We start from the raw sequence: 20,998 nt of genomic DNA, 5'->3' as shown, positions 1-20,998 counted from the left end.
GGAAAATCCATTGGATCATTTTTGCATAGGTCTTGCCTGTTAGTGGACGTCTGCCCACTTTGTTGATGGAAAAATTAGTACATCACAAAAACCATGCAGAAATAGTGAAAGGCACAATCACCATACTTTAGATATCAGATACACCAAATTTTATGTGACTATATATTTTGTTTTTGTTTTTTTATGGAGGGGGGAGGGGTGTACTAATTGAGATGTAACATGGGTGAACCCTCAAGTGTTTTTAAGCTGCCATCATTTCAGGGCACAACAAAAAAACATATGAAACTCCTCAGACATTCAACGCCTTTCATTTGAAACATCCTATTTGTGAACAACTGTTCTAACAACAATATGGGCAAATACAAGCATATCCTAATATACCTCAATGATACACTTAATGTCATCTATTATATATATTTATCACTTTTTGTCTCCTGCCTCACCCTTTCCCTGTCTGTACCATTTTTTAGACTTAGCACACTAGGAAACCTCTCCCTCTCCCCCCTGAGTCAACTTCAGTCATAATCCACACCATTCAAAAATCACACACCACATACTAACAGCACATATCCTTTTAACATGATTCTGGTGACAAAGGAAGACATTACAATTAGGAAAAACAGCGGAAGATGTGTTTTTGAAGTGATATTTACATTTTACATGCACACACACACCTACATCTGTGATGTCCTTTTAAGTATGACCTTGTTTTCACTGATTTTTTTTTCAACAAGCAACAATTTTCAAGCGAGAATAATAATCCCCTGAGCAGTGAGGGGGCCTTTTTTAAGATCATAATACTTGTATGTGAGTGTGTGTGTGTGTGTGTGTGTGTGTGTGTGTGTGTGTGTGTGTGTGTGTGTGTGTGTGTGTGTGTGTGTGTGTGTGTGTGTGTGTGTGTGTGCATGTTTAATTCATCACCTCAGATCCGCTCCTATTGCGCCATTCAAAGAAATTAAGAGGATACATTATGTTTAAACAGAAAAAAAATCATTCTTATGATAATAGAATAAATTAACAAATGTTAAGAAATTTTGAATAGAGCAGATGCATTGTGGAAATATTGACAGGGAATAGGAAAACGTAGTATCTGATTCAAAGGAAAAGATGTGTATTTCTAACCAGATGACCCATATGAGACAAGACTTTTCCATTCCCAAGCAGACCAAAATAGATCCCCAGATTCCCAGCCTGTTCAGTGAACACACCAGTACTTTAACTGCATTAAAACCATGACATCCTCACCAGCATCCATACAGCTAGTGCTGTGCTACGTACACCCTCTAGAGGGCAGTGTTTGCCTATGGCACATCAACTCTGAGCTGAGTGCTGTTTTTATGGCCCAAGTTGGTGCAAAGACACAGCTTTTGGCTGCTGAAATGCCCTCTTGATTTAACAATGAGAACAGAGGTGAGGCAGAGAGAGGATTCTTGTTTGTCCCATTGGACACAATGTTGTGGACACAAGTCCTGAGAGAGGCTTTGACATCTACCAGAGAGCTATAAATTGTTCTGTAATATATACAAGATGAATAAATGAGCATTATTCATTTCTTTTTAAGGAGTTTCTAGCAATAAGCATGTCAGTACACCTTCTCACACATAATTTGAATCAAAACAAAAAGAAAAAAATCACAAAAGAAAAAAAAAACAAGCACACAGCACACAGCTAAAACTTTGACTCACAAAATGTATGACAGTGCAAACTTACATCCATGTCTCAAATAATTTACAAACATTAGTATACACTTCAGCACCATTGTTAACTATTGTTGTTGAATACATATCAGTAAGCTAGATCTTTATGTGGACACTGTTAGTGCTGGGTGTGATGATGATGAAGATGATGATGATGGTGAAGACTGGACAGACAGTCATGGAGTTGGAGGATGTTGCATGTCAGAGGAAGATGGGTGTTGTTAGACTCTAGAGACACATTAGTGCCCCCTGTCTCACAACAGTAGTCAGTGCTTTTTCAGAGAGATGGGTAAATGTGTGAAAAGATCATACTTTTGGTGTTTGAATGAAAAAGATCACGGCACACACTATGAGGTGAAAATAGCCAATGTGTGCCGGGCACATTGCTTAGAACTGCAGACCACACATTTAATGATCATATGCAGCGTATGATCTGTAAGGAACTTTTTTTTTGTTGTTTTTTAAAGTGAAACTTCTCTTCATCTAAAAGGAACAAGCCATCTTCTTTCTTGGGTTGAACAATGCAGACAGAGACAGTAAAATAATACTCCCTTAAATAAGCAAAATGAGCAGAAAACAATCAAACAAAACAAAATAAAGAGTTGCCATTGATACCGCTTTGCACTTACTATAACTTGACGTTCCCTGTAACCCTGAGGCAAGCTCTGCATATTTTTGTACAAATTCATCTTGACTCTGAAAATCTGAAATATGCAAAGGGCCATTTTCTGCTAAGCTCAGAGGGTTACTTAACACATTCATCTTAATACTTTCTACCTCAGATTCCTCATTTCTGTTACTCTTTAGTCTGTTTTGCTCATCCTCTCACCACCTTCTACTTTCCCCAAACCTTCACAGAGTGAGCAGAGAGAATCACCACAATATTTGTTTCCTATTACAACACAGGTTGCCCCATATTTCCTTGATCAACATGTAAGGGAAACACTTGCTCTTTGATTTTCCTCTCAAGCTCATCACACACGGTATGTCCTTCCAAAAGCTCAAAAAATAATCGCCTGTGAGAAATATCTTAGAAGACATGATGAGCTGTTTTCCCTGTGAGGCTTCATTTGCCTGTCTTGCATTGTTCCCACCAGAAAGCTGCTAAACTACTAAACAATTATGTTTCAGATCATTACTTCAGAATTTACTTTAGGATTTAAATGGTTGAATAAAGAAAACATGCCTTGAGGAGTAGCGAAAGAAAAGAGGAATATTCTACTTAGATAGGAGAAAAGAGAAATAGTTAAAATTTTTGTTGTTTTTCAAATGTTTTTCTAGTAAGTAAACCTGTGCTGCACTGGGCGATAAGCATGATAATGGTTGACACAGATCTACTCAGAGGGCTTGGTTCATGATAGCAGAATGGGGCGTCAAACTAGCAAGTATAGGTTAAAAAGATCTACTTGCATCTGAGCGTATTTTGATAAAGTGTAAAGCGAATATGCAGTGGATGAACACATTTAATGTTGTGTGTCTCAGAGTTGACCATGCACTTTTAATGCCCTCAGAGTAAACAACCACCCCAGGCTGTGGGAGGTTTTTAGTGGCAGAAGTTACGCTTGCTGGGCTGGTGAAGGAAGGAGTTTCTGACGTGGGCTGCGTGGCGAGGGACCTGCTCCCTGGTGAGGTTTTGGCGGTGGATGCGGTTGCGGCCCAGATGGCGCCGCTCGATGCGGGCTTTGCTACGCTGGACCCTTGCCACTTGGGTGACCTTGGCAAGAGCTCCAGCCTGGGCTGCAGCTCCACGGGTCACCCTGGTGGGCATACTGCCACGGGTGGCGGGAACTGCAGCTGGTTCTGCCACTCTGCTGCAAGGAAAAAAAGAAGGTGTTACTGTGATAGATGCTAAAAAAGGATGGAAAGGTCAAGTAGAGCTAGCACAAAGAAGGCTACTTTTCTCACCTCACGCTGCTCGTCAGGCTGATGATGCTCTCCTCTCCCACCACAGACAGGTTGCTGTTGGAAACCATGGACAGGTTGTTGGAGGAGACGTACACAGACATGCTGGGGTGCTCGATGAGCAGGTCCTCCATTGGGCTGGCCTCTGCTGTGGCTCCCTCTGCAGTGAAACAGGGGGGAGGGGTGACAAACCAGCTCTCATCCATGCAGCCTCTCTCTGGACCTGACCTATTGCTACCCCCACTGCCCCCACACTCACTTCCTGAACCAGGGGACACTGACGGGGTTGAGGAGGGTGTGGACAGTCTGACCCGTCTTGGCGGGGTCACAGGTGTAGCAGCACCCAAATTTGACAGACTAGCATTTTGACATAAAAGGGGGTCTGATGATGCTACTGCACCTCGGGCCCTGCCTTTGTGTGTCCTACGACGCTTGTGAGGCACATTGGGAATAGGGGCGGGGTTTTCAGTCCTTGTATGTGTGTCTTGATGATTGGATTGGTCAATGTCTGGGCATGATTGTGCAATAAGTGGGGCTCCCTTCTCATCCTCAGCCTGCATCATGCAGTCAGATTCTTCTAAATGCATGGCAGTGATGAGACAGCCAATAAGGATATAAGATTTAGGCAGGAGGTTGCAAACATGATTTGGAAAAAGTATGGAAGAATTTCAATAAGAGCCATGCGGGATGAAGGGGCAATTTTTGAGAGATCACATACGCACAGGCACACATACCAGTGTGGGGAATGTAGGGGGGTTTAAAATATTGGAGAAGGGGAGAAAGGGGGGTAAGGAAACACAAAACATAAAAGAGTCACATCATTAGTTGTGTTGACCCTCTAAGGTTCTGATTATGTTGGTGACAAAGCATTTGACTCTGCTGATAGCTACTTCTGATGTTTTATTGGCTTCTGACTGGGCACCACTGCCGATTTTTTTTTCACTTACTAATTGACTTTGTCATGACTGAGATCATTAACAAAGAGGAAGGGGAGGTTTGTCTTCGCCATCATCTGACAGATGACGATGCAGCGTAATGGGTGAGCAATAGTAAGGGTGTGCCACGCCCACTCTAATTCTTCACCTCATCCCATCACAGCCATTATTATCTATACACTTGCTAGGTTATTAGCATGCAAGTGAATATTGAAACTTTTGTAACGTACAGGAACTTTCATTATAAAATGCAAAATTTGACCATTACTCACCAGGCAGGTTGACAAGCATCCATCCCTCCTCGTCTGCCTCCGTCACACAGGGGTTGGGTCCTTTGAGCTCAGCTGCCACCTCTTCTACTTCCCCAAACAACAGGTTGCTCAGACGCTGGAACATGTTTGTCTGTATACTCGAGTGTTGATGACTTCGGTGCTTTTTTTTCTTTAGACTTCCACAAAGAAAAAGCTGTAGCTGCCTTATTGAATTTCTTATTTGTGTTTCTGTATCACTTGTTGCTGTTTACACAATTCTCTTTTACAATGAACTTGAAGCCCTTTGCTGGATCTCAGTTTTTGTCAAACAGGAGTGGACAGGCTTCAGTAGTGCAAATGTAAGGTTTCACTTGGTTTGGAGCAAAGGCCTGGAAGGAGAGAGCAAAAGAAAAAAGATGTTTGTTAGAGCTATTAAGGGGATGATGATGAGCATATCGCTTAACGATGTATAAAAAAAAATAGAGACATCTGTCGTTGGGTAATTTCCTGGTGCTGGTCAGTGGATTAGATAAGCACAATGAATGAGCAACCTAAGCAATGAGAGCCATATCAGAGTTACAACAGGACACTTCACGACATGTTGGAACTATCTTTTGGACTTAAACCTGCACGCATTTGACATGTATTGACAGGTTTACATAATGCTAAAATAAACAGGGCTGTCTATATTGCAGGTATCTTCCAGCTGTGTTCAAAATCAGCTGTTGGCTCTCAGGATTTGTGTACTTTTAGAAGTAACATAATAAATGTTCATGTATTTTCATTTAATTTTCACCGGCTGGTGTTTTGCTCACTAGAGAGCAGCACTATTGTCACAAGTTGTGCAACAAAAAGTTTAAATATTGAATGAAATAGCACACCGCTCACACTGACAGTGAGTAGTCACTTTCCTGAGTGCCAATGTACTGTATGTTGACTAATTTTTTCACCTTCAACTCAAGACAGAACCGATTCATCAACTGTGAAATACCTTTTTCGAGTGTATTTATAGCCTTTTCATGGATCATAGCTAAGAGTCAACCTGCAAAGTACTGAGCCCATAGACTCCAACAGTGACCTAAAATTGCTTGAAAAACAGGTTTGGTTAGTGCCCATGGTGTATGGTTGACCTGTTCTACACAGTTATTTGACCCATTCTCAATTTAAAAGTATTGACTAGCAGCTGTGAAGCTTGATGGTGCTGGTGACGATGGTTTAGGGATGAATACAGTGTTGGTTGAGCTGGGCAGCTGTATGTAAGAAGCTAGTGCACAATGGCTGCACTCTCTACCCCTGAGAAATGTAGAAAAACAATCAGGAAAGTCTGTGGACAGATGGTCGAAGCAAAGGGGAAGTAGAGGGGGTGAAAGAAGGTGAAAGAAGGACCTTAGCATTCAAAAAAATCAAATAAAGTGACTTTAAACATGAATAGGGAAAGATACATTGATGGTACTGAGGCTAAGGACAAGTGCCTGGCCTAAATGTGAACATGATGATGTAATGTTCAGCGTAAAACATTGAGTAGCAATCGCTGACGAGACAAACCTTTCATGTTCAAAGGCTAAGTTTTATTTACTTAAACTGTCTGAGCTCAAAAAAGAAAAGGATTGACTCAAGAGTTCACAGTGTTAATCTTCACCAGATTTTCAGTTGTCTTTTTTACTCTGGGCTCTGTTGCTGTTTGCTTTATATATATGTTAATTTCTACACAAGTTTAAAGTTTAAGAAGAGGTTCATATTCCAGCTAATATTTGTGTCAATTGTCTTTTTGATTCCCAGCTAGTCTGTCCTTAAATTCTAACTGAAATTCAATATATGCTGCTAACTTTTAGCTCTCCTGCCTAAATAAGTAAAATAAAAATGACAGAGGTTAGTGATGATGAAGGAGTATGGATTAAAAGGTGAGATTAGTATACGAAGCAAAGAGAGCTGAAGGGGGATATGCATGATGGGAAGCTGAAACTTTCTGTCCTTATTTGGAAAAACACCATGGCCACCTCCAGAAATAAGAAGGGAAGAGGCATCTTTACTGTAACTGCTCAGTGCCCTGCAGATTTCTTAAGTTAGACTGATTCATTTCAGCAGACATGGTCTGCAATGAGTAGGCTGTTTAAGCAATATACTAAATACGATGGTGAAAATGTCTGGTGAAATCAGGCTTACAAAAAGACATTGGTCCTCTTGATCAAAAATATCCAAGAAGCATGTTTTAAAACTTTACTACTTAACAATGTATGGATTTGTTCTAACTCACTATTAAAAAATGTCTATTTTTCTTTTTGGATTTTGAGAGGGAAGCCCAAACAGACTCCATGACCCAAGTCTGAACTGAGTTCCTAATGCAGTCAGTCTCTAAGATTGTTTTACTGCATTCCTGGACAAATAGAAATTTAAGTCATGGGGCTGTGACAAATAAAATAAAGATAAACAAACTGAGTAACAAGGCCTAGAGGCTAATTTGCACAAGGTGCAGCAGACATCCACAAAACACACAAAGAAAAAAAATAAACTTGTCTGATAGAGGAGTTTTATCAGTTTGATGAGTGAAAAGGCTCATCCAGGACTATCTAAGAAGTGTATATATAGCTGATGATACTGACAGCACAGCACTGACATGATAAATGTCACTAAGAGGAAGAAAAGCCATCAACTGTTAAGTCATTTTCTCTACTGTATCTTTTTCATTTTTCATTTCACTGTATAAGGGTACAGTATGTTGTTGAATCAATAAATATTTTAAGTATAGGTTACACAATTATCTTGTGTGCAGTTGTTATGTAGTAAGTATTTGTTCTTTGGACTTTTTTTCTTTTTTTAGGTAGCCTTTACACCATCAACACTTGAACTACTTTTTTAGAACCTAAATTATACAATCAAGAACAGCTGGGGGATAGAAAACTGGGCACTCTTGAATCGTTAGGAAAGAAAACTTCATGCACTTGCATGAGAATCAACTGTGTTTTTTTATCTGACTTATTTGTCTTAATTTGCGCTTAAGTTGTCACACAACTGCATATTATCTAACTTTTATGACAGCAGGTCTACTGAAATAGCTCTTATCCCTTTGACGTTTGTCTCTTTAAAAGTGGGAGGGGACTATTTATATGGGCGGGGACCAGCGAAATAAAAACAAGAGGCAACAAGACGCTGTGCTGACGTCACCGCCGTTGACAGAGACAGCCTATATGGAGACTGAAGGGGAAAAATAGGTCTAAATTGCAAACGGAAAAAAAGATAGGTATTAACAGTGTTTATGGCATATTATGGCATAGAAACGAACTGTCGTGTTAGATCTTAATCTTGCTTAAACGCTTTACATGACATTGGTTGCTATGGTCGACGGTTATGGTCTACTGTTAAACAAACGGTACGTTAAAACGCAATCATACACAATGTTTACACCTGAAATACACTAAAACGCACTTTTTTTTTAATTAAAGGAGCCAAAATATATCTCTATCTTGGCCTTAGTTTGCCGGCTGTCAGAGAGAAGACAGGACTATTTCTGCAGAGTATTCAGGTTAGACATGAATTATCCCCATAAGCCCTACAGCTGAGGGGTCAAAGCAATGACAGTTGTGGCTCAGCGACGACGAACGAAAGTCATCAACTGGATAGACTTTCGACGATAGGGAAAAATGCTATTTTCAGATGTTAACAAGAGTGCCAGTTTTTTGTTCAAAACCTTATAGTCCTCAGGGTCCGCCTCCCAGAAAAAAACATCAACATCCGCCATCGACTCGACTCCACATCAGCATTTGGTGCATTTAACAAAACAACGGTTTCTTGTATCCTGGGAGATAGAACTCTCACTGGCGTCATTTTTCAGGATACAGGACGTCGAAACGACCCAGTTTACCCGTTAGTTTTGGGTTGCTGTCCCAAATCTATTAATGACCTAATAAAGGGTCCTCGCGAATTATATCACACACCAGTCAAGGAAAGACAATACAAAGACCCACTGGTATACAAGGATGCAATTCTGCCTGTTCTTTGATTTCAAAATCGTCGATATGTGATATTTCTGCATGCAGAGCTTATGGGGGAATGCAACCGCTTCCCTGGCAAAGACAAGTGTAGCTTGATACCTCTGATAGCACATAGCCTGAACATAAAACAAAACAGGTAGCTATGTGACTAAAAGCAACGAAAGAAGAAATCTCTTACCTGCCTTTGCAATGTTTTTCAAGTTGTAAACGAGATCTTACACACAGTAGAAACGACAACGATTCTTAAAGCACAGCTTTAGATAGTCTTAAAGTGAGGTAGTCAAAACACTATAATACAAAAATAAAAGGCTTTCTTCTTAGAAGAAGATCTTCGTGTAAAATTTTACACTGATTATTATTTTTAGATCATAACATCTGCAGCTATTTTTCCTCCCCTCTACTTAATGTTTTCGCTGCAGATTTTCCTTCTGTTTATTGCTGCCTCCAGCTGATCCTCGGATCAGAATGTAGAGCGTACAAAACAGCTGATTGTGAGATCACAATACGCTCGACTCCGCCCATCTCCCCGCCCACATCAAACAAACTGGCCAATCAGAATATTACACAAGCCACGAGCCGGGCCTCTCTAGGTAACAGGGTGGGGGCTGGGAGGCAAGAGGAGCTGTCAACCTGCAGCAGCAGATGGAAACTTGCCTCTGAAACCGTTCCGTGATCAGCTTTGGCTCTTTTCATCCCTGATGTTAGAAGTCAGGGCTGGGGGATGGTAAACTGATGTAGGATCTCTATTGATGTTAAAGCTTTTGAAACAAGAGATGATGAGTCTGTTTTTTGGAAGTGATAAAGTGACCAGCTTGATTTTTAATCAGTTAAAATGAGCCACATACAGAGGAAGCTGCAGTAGCTAAGTTATGACATAAACTCGTGACTTTGGACCACTGTCACAAAATGATTATCTTTGTGTTGCACAATTTGCTTTGTGAATATTTCGTTATGACACTTGTGTCTAAATAGTTTGAACTTTTTCATTTTCTAGAAGTGATGAGCAGATAGCATACAACACCCAACAAGGGATAAAACAACTTTGTCTTGTTTGCATATTCTCCTCTTGTGACACAGTTCAAAGATTAATTATTTACTGCAATGCATCCTTCCAAACTTAACTAGGCAAATGATCAGCAACAGTGCAACTTTGCAGATTAGATAATCTCTCCTTGTCCGGAGATGCGGGTGGTGTTGCTTTAAATTTCATTTGTAAATAGACCTCTTACCCCTCCTCCTCCTGTATCTCTGCTTTCACTCCGCCTTGTTAGGGAGGACCTCCACGTGCCACTCACTGCGCACCAGCCAATCATATGATTTTTTTTCAGAATGCAGCATTTGAGTAACCAATGAGCTGTGGCAGGGTTTCAAAACCCCCTGGTGGTCACCTTTACACCCTGCAGTCTTTGACAAAACCCACTGCCTTTTATTACTGCAGATTGAGTGGACTAATTACTGTTGATGCGTGTGAGTTCATGTGTGTTATCAAGTAAAGCAGACTTACACAACTCTTTTTCTTTTTACATTCAAATCACTTCTACATTAGCTCTTGCTCAAGGACACTTGGCATGTGGACTTTGGGATCAGGGGTCAGCTGTCAACCTTCCAACTCTACCACTAAGCCACTATACCTGACCTGCATTCTGATCTGGGTGTTTCTGCTCTGGTGGGCCCAATGTGTGCTAACCGGTACCGCAAATTGACAATATCAATGTATTGCAGGAGAGGATTTTTATTTGCTAAGATTAAATATATAAACAAAATAAATTAAAAAAAACAAACAGTTTCAGATGATCAGAGCTGGGTTAGCCCTATTCTCTCAGCATATGAAAGCTCATTTCAAGTCTTCTCAGCTCATTCAGGAAGCTGAGAACATGACTGTGTACTTTATACATGTTTTTGGATTCCTTTATTCTTCCTAATGAGGGACAGCTTAGCCCCAAATGAGAATAGTTGAGACACGGATGGTATTAACCAGAACTTATTTTATCAGTTGTCTACCAATCAAAAGCCACAATATAACCTCAATTTAGCATGAAAAGTGAAGTTTTCTACTCTGTAAGTGTGTAGCATGTTGCAGTTTTTATCAGCAAACCTGACATAGCAGCGTTTTGTCTCAGGAATGTGCGTCTCCCTCACAAACATGTATGTTCAGATGACTGAACAGGGCAGACTGTGTGGCTAGATGTCTGGAACACAAATTGAAAACAAATGAACCACACCTAACAGTGCTGTGTCCCCAGACACCTGTTTCTCACACAGGCTTGGAAGTAAACTACGCTGTCTGTTTCACATTTTGTTATTTTACTACCACAGCAGGAAGACAGGGTAGCACAGCGTGATATTTCTTAAGTTTTCAGTCTATAGAGTTACCGAGTCCCAGTCAACTCACATAGACACATCTGAACACCTTGTCATTCTGCTTTTGGGATGGTGTCCAAACACTGGTAACATGCTGAACATGAATTTTTAGAAAGAACAGTTTGTACATCTGAACTTCAGCGTAATCATGAAACCTGTTATGTCCTGTCCTTGCAGCATCCAATGCTGTGCCAGTATCTATGATTCACTATTATTGCGATGCGAAGCATTTGTAATTATTATATTTAAATGGATGTGATCACCTCTTATGTAACTAATTGGGGTTTAAATACACACAGGAAAAGGGTTATGTCACTATTGTCTGCCCCTTTTAGTTTCTTTATCTGGGCCTGAGCTTTTGCCGAAGTTGCCTGTACTTCACAGAATTCCCACAGACTCCCCGAACTGGTTGTGGAAATAGGGGAAAGTTCACAGCAGTGTCCCCCCGCCCCCTCTCTTTTGCCCTGTGTGTGTTTTCATGGTAATGAACGTGACACGCTGCTCTTATTTAACAGCATGCCTGCCCTTGCCCCAGCTGACACAGCCAGCCAAGGCATGTGCATGAATGCGGAGAGGTTTCAAACACTTGTTTTGTAAACACAGCTGTTTTGTGTGTATGGTTAGAGTTAAAGAGGAAGGAAGGTGTGGTACTTGACAGGTTGACTCAGAGGTCTGATTCTTGAAACAGACAGTAGACAAACTTGTTTGAAAAAAGCCTCTGAACTGACGACTCATCCATTCCTTGAGTGGGGAAAAACAAATCCTGAGTGGGTGAGGTGTATGTTGTAACAGGGCTGACACAAAGGAAGATCACTGGGTTCCTTATGCTGTGTTTCCACAATATACTGCTTGACAAAGTTTCAGAGTTAATAATAGTCACCATGGAAGGTTTCTTTAAAATTAATGATAAATAACCTATTCCATTAACCAATGACATTGGGATAGAAAACAAACAAAAAACAAACCGGTCCTCACAATTCTGTTTTTAAATTTCTGAATGACCTCTTGAAGAACCCCTGTGACCTCCTATGCATACAGCTCTGCAGCCTTTATTTTCTGTGCCTCTCTCTCTTGGATGTCAGGCTCCTTTGCCCCTGCATAGCTGGCTGCTGGTAGATGATAAGACAGCAGCCAAAAGAAGATAGTGGGTCAGACCTTCTTACTGTATTACCACTTTCTAACATTAGCAGCAGTGAAGGTTGTTATGTTATATATTTCCCCATATATTTCAATGATTAGACTTACCTTTTATTGAGAGGTAACATTAAAGAATTGATTCCACTATCAAGACTTAGATATTAAGCTTAATTTGATCAGCCTAGCTAAGCAAAATGCAGGAAGTACTGTTTGGTATACAGACAGCTCTGTTTTAACATGGTAAGTCTTGTTTATTCATGCAGTATTTTGAAAGAAAGAAGACTTTGCTTTTCTAGCAGTATAAACAGGTTACCACGGTACACTTACCATGTTGTAGTTAACCATAGTATTCAAATCAGGGCATTTCTATGGTTCAAGTAACACAGTACTTTTGATTGTACCATTGTACATGTACCATGCCAGTGTCCTATTGCAACCATTAAACCTGGTACTCTACTTACTAGTGTAGTACCATGATAAGGGCCCAGGTGCTACCAAGGTACCCTGGTGCTCTTGCCACTCTTACCATATTGGTTACAGAGTAAGTACCTCCATGAACTATAGTAGCGGTATGTTACGTGTACCATGGTGGTACCCCTGCACTTGCACTATAGTACTACCATGCTACATGTACCTAGGGGTGTTTGACAATATCATTGTATACATAGCTTAAGAGAACCCTGGTAGACATAGTACATCTTTGGTACATGTTCTATGACAGTATTCTGAAACTTGGAGGGAGGCATATAAATACTAACAGTCTGTTTTACTTTCAGCAAAAGTAGGGTAGATATAAATCTACTCCTGTGAACCCCATCTCTATATTGTTATCATATATTATTATTATATATTATATATTATTATATATCAGCTAGATAGCTGTCTCAGACATCTATCTTCAGCTAGATAGCTATCCACCCTGTGACAGATCTTTAACCATAGACTGAATGATTTTATGGATGTAGTCCCTGTGATGTCCCCAATCTGTTCCTGATACAAAGTTTTGAATCCAACCTGCTGTAAAAGCCTTTTTTTTTTCTTTTTCTTTTTGCTTGTTGTGTTAGTAGTGTCAGGAATTTCTGCTGTAAGCCCCAAGTGGAATCTCAAAGAACTGCAGTTTTAACCACCTCCTCATGGGCTTCATTTCTCATGATCAGAGGTTGTTGCTTGTCTTAAACACAAAATGCTACTAAAAGTGAACATGGCAAGTGTTAAGAATCTCAAATCTCACATGGGAATGTGGAAAGAATAACATCTGTTTAAAAGATGATGAAGAAGAAAAAAAGCTCAACAGTCAGTTCATGCAGCTGGTGCTTGTTTCCCTTGATGTCTGGTCCAAGTTTGTTTATGTGCATTTTGTTTTTGTAGGCTATGTAAGGGAGACTGTGGTTGGAATAAATGGCCATTGACTTGGCCTCTGCATGATTCTAAGAACTTAGAAATGTTCTCTTGCAGATTAATATCTGCAATCTAAGTTTCTGTAGTGAAATAGTAAAACTACCTAATTTTTGACTGACTGTAGAGGTAAAATGCATTAATTGTAACAATTAAAAGATGTATTTTACATCTTCAGAGGTCTTTGGTTTGCATGATGAGGGCCGAGGACCTCTCTGTATTCCCATCTGTATTTGGCTTGTGAATTATAATGTCAGGAGGCATGTGTTCCCTGAGATAAAGAATTTATTTCTGCATGTCATATTCCCAGCAGACAGTCATGCTGCTATCAACAGCACTTCACAGTTACAGGACATCCCCCCTCAGCAAACATTACACTCGTCTGGCTGCTATTCCTTACACAGCATGCGCTTAATATGGTGAGCCCCTGTTACCAATGCTATACCACACAATAACAGAGCTTAACAAGCATCCCTGCCCTCTGAGAGAGGGGTGTGTTTCTTTATGCAGAGGGATTGAGGAGAAGAGGCTGGTCTACATAACTCTTCCTACTTCACTTCTGGTCCCTTCCTCATCCCTCCTCTCAGGCCATGCATGCATCTCATGGGTCTGTCCCTACAAGGCTTAGGCAAACAGAGCCTGGAAGTGGTGTCCTTGGCAGGGGTGTGCTGATAAACACCGTCTGGGTGAGGACAGGCTGTGCTCTCCAGTGGGGGTTATAGCCCCTCATTCACGCTCCCCTGGAGGCTGAAACATAACGAGGGCGCTATTTTAAATTCCTTACAGGATTATGATACCTTAGGTGATGAGCAAGCAGTGAATTCAACCACTTGTGTCCTACTGAGTTTATCTCACATTTTCTGTGGGTTAACTTCTCTGACATTTATGGCGCATTGGTCTCCATCCAAATCAAAGTATCCAGTTCTCCCAAGTTAGCATGGGAAGATGATCCTCTGGCTTGGATATAATGCCTAACTGAAACCAAAACATGACCTGAAGGCTAGAAATAGCACAGGTCAAAAAATAGTTATTGTAAACTGTGCCTCAAATACACCATTTTCCTCCTATTTATCCCCTCTAATGTCAGTAGAGGTCTTAAGGTCATAAAAAAACACCCCGACACAGGTTCGAGTTTCTAGAGCCACAAATCGAGTCTACAGGCTTTTTGCACCAATTCATAAAGTGGTAATAAGCTAACTTAAACACAAACATGTACATTCGCATACAAACTACACATCATAGGCTCGGGTCAAGGGTTGAAATCAAGTTATGTCCTGAAATTACATAACATGGTCTCAGTCAGAGCCAAAAATATCTACTTCAACTGTCCCGTTGTGTTTGTTGATGATGTTAGTTTAATGAATAAAAAAGAACATTTTATTTCATTTTCTCGGATTATTATTAGGGTTATTATTTTTGATAACTGTTGAATGTATCGTGTAATCTTTGATTGGTGAGCAGGGACTGTGGATTTCTTGATTTCTTCTGAACCTCTTTTTCTTCAACGTCGACCACCCTGTGAGTTTTTTTTCTTTTTACCAACACAATGAAAACTGTACGGTCCACAGGTTTCGGTCGAAGGTTGAAACCAGGTTAAAGTTGTGGTCTTAAATTACGTAACTTGGCTTCAGTCGGTACAGAAATACTCTCTCCACTGTCATCACATTTTACAGATGCCGACATGACAGCAGACGCATATTTAATTACAGTGGTACGTCTCCCCTTTAACCGGTAGGGGATGTAGCTCAGTGGTAGAGCGCATGCTTTGCATGTATGAGGCCCCGGGTTCAATCCCCGGCATCTCCACTTGTTTTTCTCCGGCCGGCCACACTTGCCGTGACTTTGTGTCATCATTATATCTAAATATTGTATGGTGACAACTTGCAAGGGAAACAACACTGATGCCTCTTACGTGGATTTCAGGTTTTGCAGTGCCTAATGTAGTATAGTTCCATACACGTGCAATGGAGTTGTGCCATGACTAATTTATTGGCTGAATAGATTGAAGAGATCGCGAGTGTTCTTGGTCCAGTTTCAGTTGAATAGATTCTTGTTGAAATGTAGGTATGATGGTGGATCTATTTTCTGGATTTATTTATTAAGAAGGGTTATTTAATAAAGACACAATCTTTACATTTACTTTTTCAATAATGAAATGTTTTAGTGTAATTGCAGTGAAGAGGTTTAAATCAGAGGGCTGCTGTCTGTCAGCTGTGAGAGGAAGTAATGTGAAGACTGACAGAAATCCTGGGAGTCTTCAAATCTATTCCTTTCAGAGCTCCTTTTGGTTTTGACACTCTCTGAACACTGTGATAGATCTTGAAAAGAGGAAGGTGTCCCTTTTTTGTGACTTAATTAAGGCTGGACATATTTGGAGGGTCAGTCCCCCTTTTTTTGGACACCCACTTACCTAACCAAGTATGCAATTATATGGCTGTACATTATGATCTCACGAAGTGCTTAAACTTTAATACACCTACTCCTCAGGCGTCAAGCTATCATTCCTGGAGGAGGAATATGAGGTGAACCAACAGTCACTTCTGCCTTTAGCTTTATCTGACTGCTGACTGACTGCCAGATCTGGAGACCCAGAATGACACTTTCACCATTGGATCTTGAATTCCCCCCCTCTGGTCTACCAATTAGCCCGCAGGAGGCCAGTTCATATTACGAACGGTAGATGGCGCCACATCCACGTTTAATTTCTTTTTGCACACATCCACGCGGAACCTGAATTCTGACTTACCAGCTGACCTAAAAACCCCAAATGACACATTCATCATTGGACCTCGAATGCCCCCTTCTGGTTTTTCGCAGAATAACCTGCAACAGTATGTCAGTTCATAATGTAAACGGTAGATGACGCCACTTCTTTGTTTATTGCTCTCTACGAATACCAACTCGATTTTTTTCCCATGTTCTGTGTAAACAAAGGAAACTAACATACAGTGTGGACATTGAACTGGAGTTTTTTTTTTTAATTTAAATAATTATCAGTATCTTTTTATTATTAAGATATTTTCCTTGGGGCACCAGAATTTGAAGATGTAACATTGCATGTGATTAAAACAATGATCCAGGGCAGACATAATTTCAAGACTTGACTTAAAAATCTAAAGAGTGCAGTTAAAAACATAAAATAAAACTTTTGTGGTTGCCAACAATGAATACAATTAAATAAATTATGATAAACATTTGTAAAAAAAAAAAAAAAAAAAAAAAAAAAAACGTTTTATTTGTGTAAACAATTACATCTGGAACTTATATGAGGAATGTGTGGCTGCAGTTTTTCTTAGACCTGTTTTATAAAATGTTTTATTTTTCTAACAGATTTAAACTGTTCATCATGTACAAGATAAAGAAGTGTTTTACCATTGAAATTTCTATTATTTACTGCCTAGTTGGTCTTTTACAACTAAGGCCCTGTTTACTCGACAATGTTTCATCCGAAAAAAAGATAAAACGCAGTGACAAATATCTGAGCTCGATGGTGGCCCTAAGAGCTTACAGTGCCGCAACTTATAAAAGCATATGCAAAAAATACAAAACACAAGCACATAAAGAATACATCTCCATCAATTCAACAATACATGCCCACCATTTAGAAAACACGCTGCAAAGACCAAAACACAGCACATTAGAAAAACGTGCTGCAAATACGCTTCTTAAGTTGCAGTGCTGTGAGCTTTCAAGGCCACTGTAGAGTTCACATAAAATGCTGAGGAACTGAAAATGCTGTAGTAAGCATGCCAGACCTGTAGCTGGGGCTATAACGGAGGAGTCCAGGAGCCATTTTTGGTAGAACTCCACCAAGTTGAGTTGAGCCTATCATCTGTTGTTCTTGCAAACACAAATTGCAGAAGGGATGCAACAAATGAACATTTTGTTGAAAGACAGTCAGATTCAGCAGATTGAGCAAAACAAGCACAACATGATAGTCTGCATTGATCATAAGAACAGAACTGTTGTGCTGTCGGATGCTTTTTTGCGTTTCACCCCAAAACCGTTGAGGTGTAAATGGCCCCCAATAGAAGAGGTTTATACAATAAATATGAAATCTGCTACACATATTAAACCTGTAATTAGAATAGTGCCAAAATAAATGGGATCTCCTTCAGGAAAGTGAAAAGAGTTTTCCTGAGTAGAATACACTCATCAGGCACTTTTGACCAAACAGGTTATGAGAACTAGCTGCTGGAACTTTTAGTTTCTGGAAGTACTCCTTTAATGATCCTTAGGCCTTTAACTCTGTAGAGATTACGCAAATTAGGCCAGTGTTGTCTGGAGAAATAATAAAAGTAGTTGCACTAAACTTGAGAACAGTAGCAGACATCAATATGATGAATATGATTCATACAATATGACTCAGTCAGCCTATCAGAGTTTTGCTGAACTTGTTCAACTTGCAGTCCTTCCCCACCATAGATAACCTGGACCTTGCCAAAGCGCCAAAGCAACCCCCCCCCCCACCCCCCCACCCCCCCCCACCCCCCCCCCCCCCCCCCACCCCCCCCGTTGTACTTTTAAGGTTAGCTCCAATAACATATGTAGTGATGTATGTTTGAAGCCCTGCTTTATGTGGCTGATTTTTGTTTTCAATTAAGAGGCAAAAAAAGAAAAAAAAAAACGCAAAAAAACTAAAAGCCAAACATTCCCTTTTTATGGTTGGCTATTCCATCTTTAATCCATTTGTGTTTTTGGATAACCTTTCAAAAGCAAGATATAGTTATGTGAGACAAAAGACTTATTCCACGAAACATACACTGGATAAGAAAAATAAAAAGTTAATAAATAAATAAATAAATTAAGGAGAACACACTTGTATAAACAGAACTTAGTGAAAATGTTAGACACTTTTGATTCCTCTTCCAATGTGTTGGTTTTCCAAACTTACAACTGACAACCAGAAGACCTTAAAGGGTGCTATATATTACATCAAAGGAGGCCTTTGGTTTGACTGTGGTGTCTGCATGTTGTCTAGATAAGGTCAGGGCAGAAACTAGTCTGGTCAAATTCTTTTTTTCAAGCATCTGTGGGACACTTTCCATTTAAGTAGTGTGAGTTTGTGTGCATTATGTGATACATTGATTAATTCATGTCAAGTTGTTTGGACTCAAATCTTCTTTCATCACCTGCATGTAAAGAGTGAGAGTGATGTGTTTGCTCATATGTTTCTCTGTCACATACAATGTTTGATTAGGCCATCACACAATGGCAGTACACAAATAGCTTTTTGTCTTTATCAATTATCTGTTGTTGATAGATCATTTTAAACAGCTTGTGCCCTAGATATTATTTTAATAATAAAGGGCAGGACATGCACATCCAGTCTGTATGATACAGAAAGCAGGTTATAAGTCTACCAAGGTGGCATATCTAGCTGGTGGAAGCAGCAGCCCCTTAACTGACCTCTTTTTTTCATTTACTTTTCTAGAAATTACAATACTTTGTGTTAAAAAGAGGGATCAGTCATACTTTTCTCAGACTTGTACACTGGGTAGCGGGGGGGGGGGGGGGGGGGGGGGGGGGGTAAAGGAGTTTTGAGCAAGAATTTGCTTTTGTGAACCAAATGTTGGCTTTAATTTTTGTATTGTGCTGTTTTTTTAACTGTAAAATATCTACTGTTATCTCTGGCAGGATACAAAAAGAATTATTGATTCAGACCCAGTGTCTGGCAGTAAGTTATTTGACAATCATTCAGCTGTGTGTGTATGAGTGTGTTTGGGTCTCTCTAGAGGAGGACTTATGCTGGGGCGTGTGTACAAACAGAGCATGTGAGAAGGAGTGTGGGTCCGTATGACCAGCTCTGCATTCCAGTGGGGTAATCTTATCTCTCTCCTGCTGAGCTTATGGACCTCTGAACCTAAGAAGCAGCACACATGAGCCTTAAAGACGGTCATCAGGCAGTAATGGTCATTTTGGGACCCTCCCAAATGTAACTTCATGCCAAACTGGTTCCTCTCTATAGAACACAATGGCCTTGATGGTGCTGCAGATTTTTCACACGCTCGTTTGGTTCCTTTCAGATTCAGCAATGCACTCGTCACATCCTCACACTGGGCGAGTTACTGTGTCTTCTGCATCATCACATAGACAAAAAAGACTCAGCTCTGATCTTTCTGTTGTTTTGCTTCAGGATCACCCTGGGAAAAAATGACCTGCTTCAACATCAAATGTAAATTCACTCAAGTGATGATTGGATGGTGTCTGAATGATTTCAACACCAACAAAGAACCAGATTGCTCAAAGGCTATCAGAAGAGGGCATTTCCATGTAAAACAAGACCTGTTTACTGTCCACTGTAGAAAAGCATTTGCACATTGATAGAAGCTGTTTGGGAGTTGGCTTCTTTTACAGAAATATAAAAGGATGATGGAGGGCAGGATGATCACCAGCCATTAACTTGGATTTGATGTGAATTAGTTTCCAAGTAGAAGAAGAAGAGCAACCTGAAGCTACAGATGTGAAAGGTTCACTACAAACGCCATGATTTTAAAGAACTTTATATCCTGTTGGTTTACTGTGAATGCCACTTTCCAAGGGCCAATGTTTGTAGGAGACACTGGAGGATAACCCCCTACATTCATATTACAATTTAAGTTAATGCTGTATGAAAAGATGATTTCAATTTTCACCAATTCATCCTCTGATATTTGAGATTAGGTCAGATTTTGTTATATTTCAACCAATAAATAGCCTTTCCCAGTATTTAAGACATATAACTTTTTTTCAAAACAGTTATGAGGCGCTTTCAAGTGTTTATAAAAACATGGGTCCATGGGTTAAAAATGCAGCAACTATCCACCAAGTAACAACAGAAGTTAACCAAATATATGCATAAATACATGACACATACACAAGGTATTTTCTGTCTGTGTAAGAATTTTCTCACTTCAAGTTGCAACAAAAAGAAACATAATCCTGAAACTTATGAGGGTGGAGGGTAACGTTTGTACTGTAAATTTCTTTCTGAATCAACAAAACCTTTGTAAAAGTTTTGTAGCCTTTAAAAACGTTTGAGATTTGTGAGTACGTGAGTCAGATTTATTGTAACAAGGGTTTATCTGACCTTCATCTTGTGTCAGAATCTTTATAACTTTCCAACCTGAAGTTAATGTGACCAAAGATTCAGTCAACTACATCATTTTAAATCTTAAGAGGTTTCAGTGGTCAGTTTGAACCTCTGTGGGAGCGCTAACTGGTTTTATCCCTGGGGCCTGACAGGAGGGAACATCTGTTCTGACTGAGCAGCAAACTTTTCATGTCTTCACGTCCATGGTGTGTTATGAGGTCACTCTGACCATGTTGTTACACGGACTGTCTGCAAACTG

General features: G+C 40.1%; 1 protein-coding gene and 1 non-coding gene across 7 annotated transcripts; one reads left to right on the top strand and one right to left on the bottom strand.

Moving 5' to 3' along the window:
* Nucleotides 1–812: 812 nt before the first annotated feature.
* On the bottom strand, nucleotides 813–9,240 carry tp53inp2b (tumor protein p53 inducible nuclear protein 2b). 6 transcript variants are annotated; one of them, XM_074682238.1, is made up of 5 exons: nucleotides 8,953–9,240; nucleotides 4,807–5,174; nucleotides 3,859–4,176; nucleotides 3,603–3,759; nucleotides 813–3,508 (listed from the first exon to the last, which is right to left on the bottom strand). In XM_074682238.1, the coding sequence occupies exons 2-5, from the start codon at nucleotides 4,928–4,930 to the stop codon at nucleotides 3,241–3,243; spliced, it is 867 nt and encodes a 288-aa protein (XP_074538339.1). In that variant the 5' UTR covers nucleotides 4,931–5,174; nucleotides 8,953–9,240; the 3' UTR covers nucleotides 813–3,240. The 6 variants fall into 6 exon arrangements, with proteins under 6 accessions (XP_074538339.1, XP_074538340.1, XP_074538336.1 ...); XM_074682239.1 differs by having other exon boundaries at nucleotides 4,000–4,176; XM_074682235.1 differs by having other exon boundaries at nucleotides 3,603–4,176.
* Nucleotides 9,241–15,401: 6,161 nt separating this feature from the next.
* Nucleotides 15,402–15,473, top strand: trnaa-ugc (transfer RNA alanine (anticodon UGC)). The gene has a single exon. It is a non-coding gene; the product is annotated as a tRNA-Ala (tRNA).
* The last annotated feature ends 5,525 nt before the right edge of the window (nucleotides 15,474–20,998 follow it).

Source organism: Halichoeres trimaculatus, unplaced genomic scaffold, assembly GCF_033239565.1.
Source record: "Halichoeres trimaculatus isolate MK-OKI-2021-1 unplaced genomic scaffold, fHalTri1.1 fHalTri1_scaffold_11, whole genome shotgun sequence".
In the NCBI taxonomy this organism is placed as follows: Eukaryota; Metazoa; Chordata; class Actinopteri; order Labriformes; family Labridae; genus Halichoeres; species Halichoeres trimaculatus.
The sequence above is the reverse complement of the archived record's forward strand: the minus strand, read 5'-3'. Positions and strand labels throughout refer to the sequence as shown.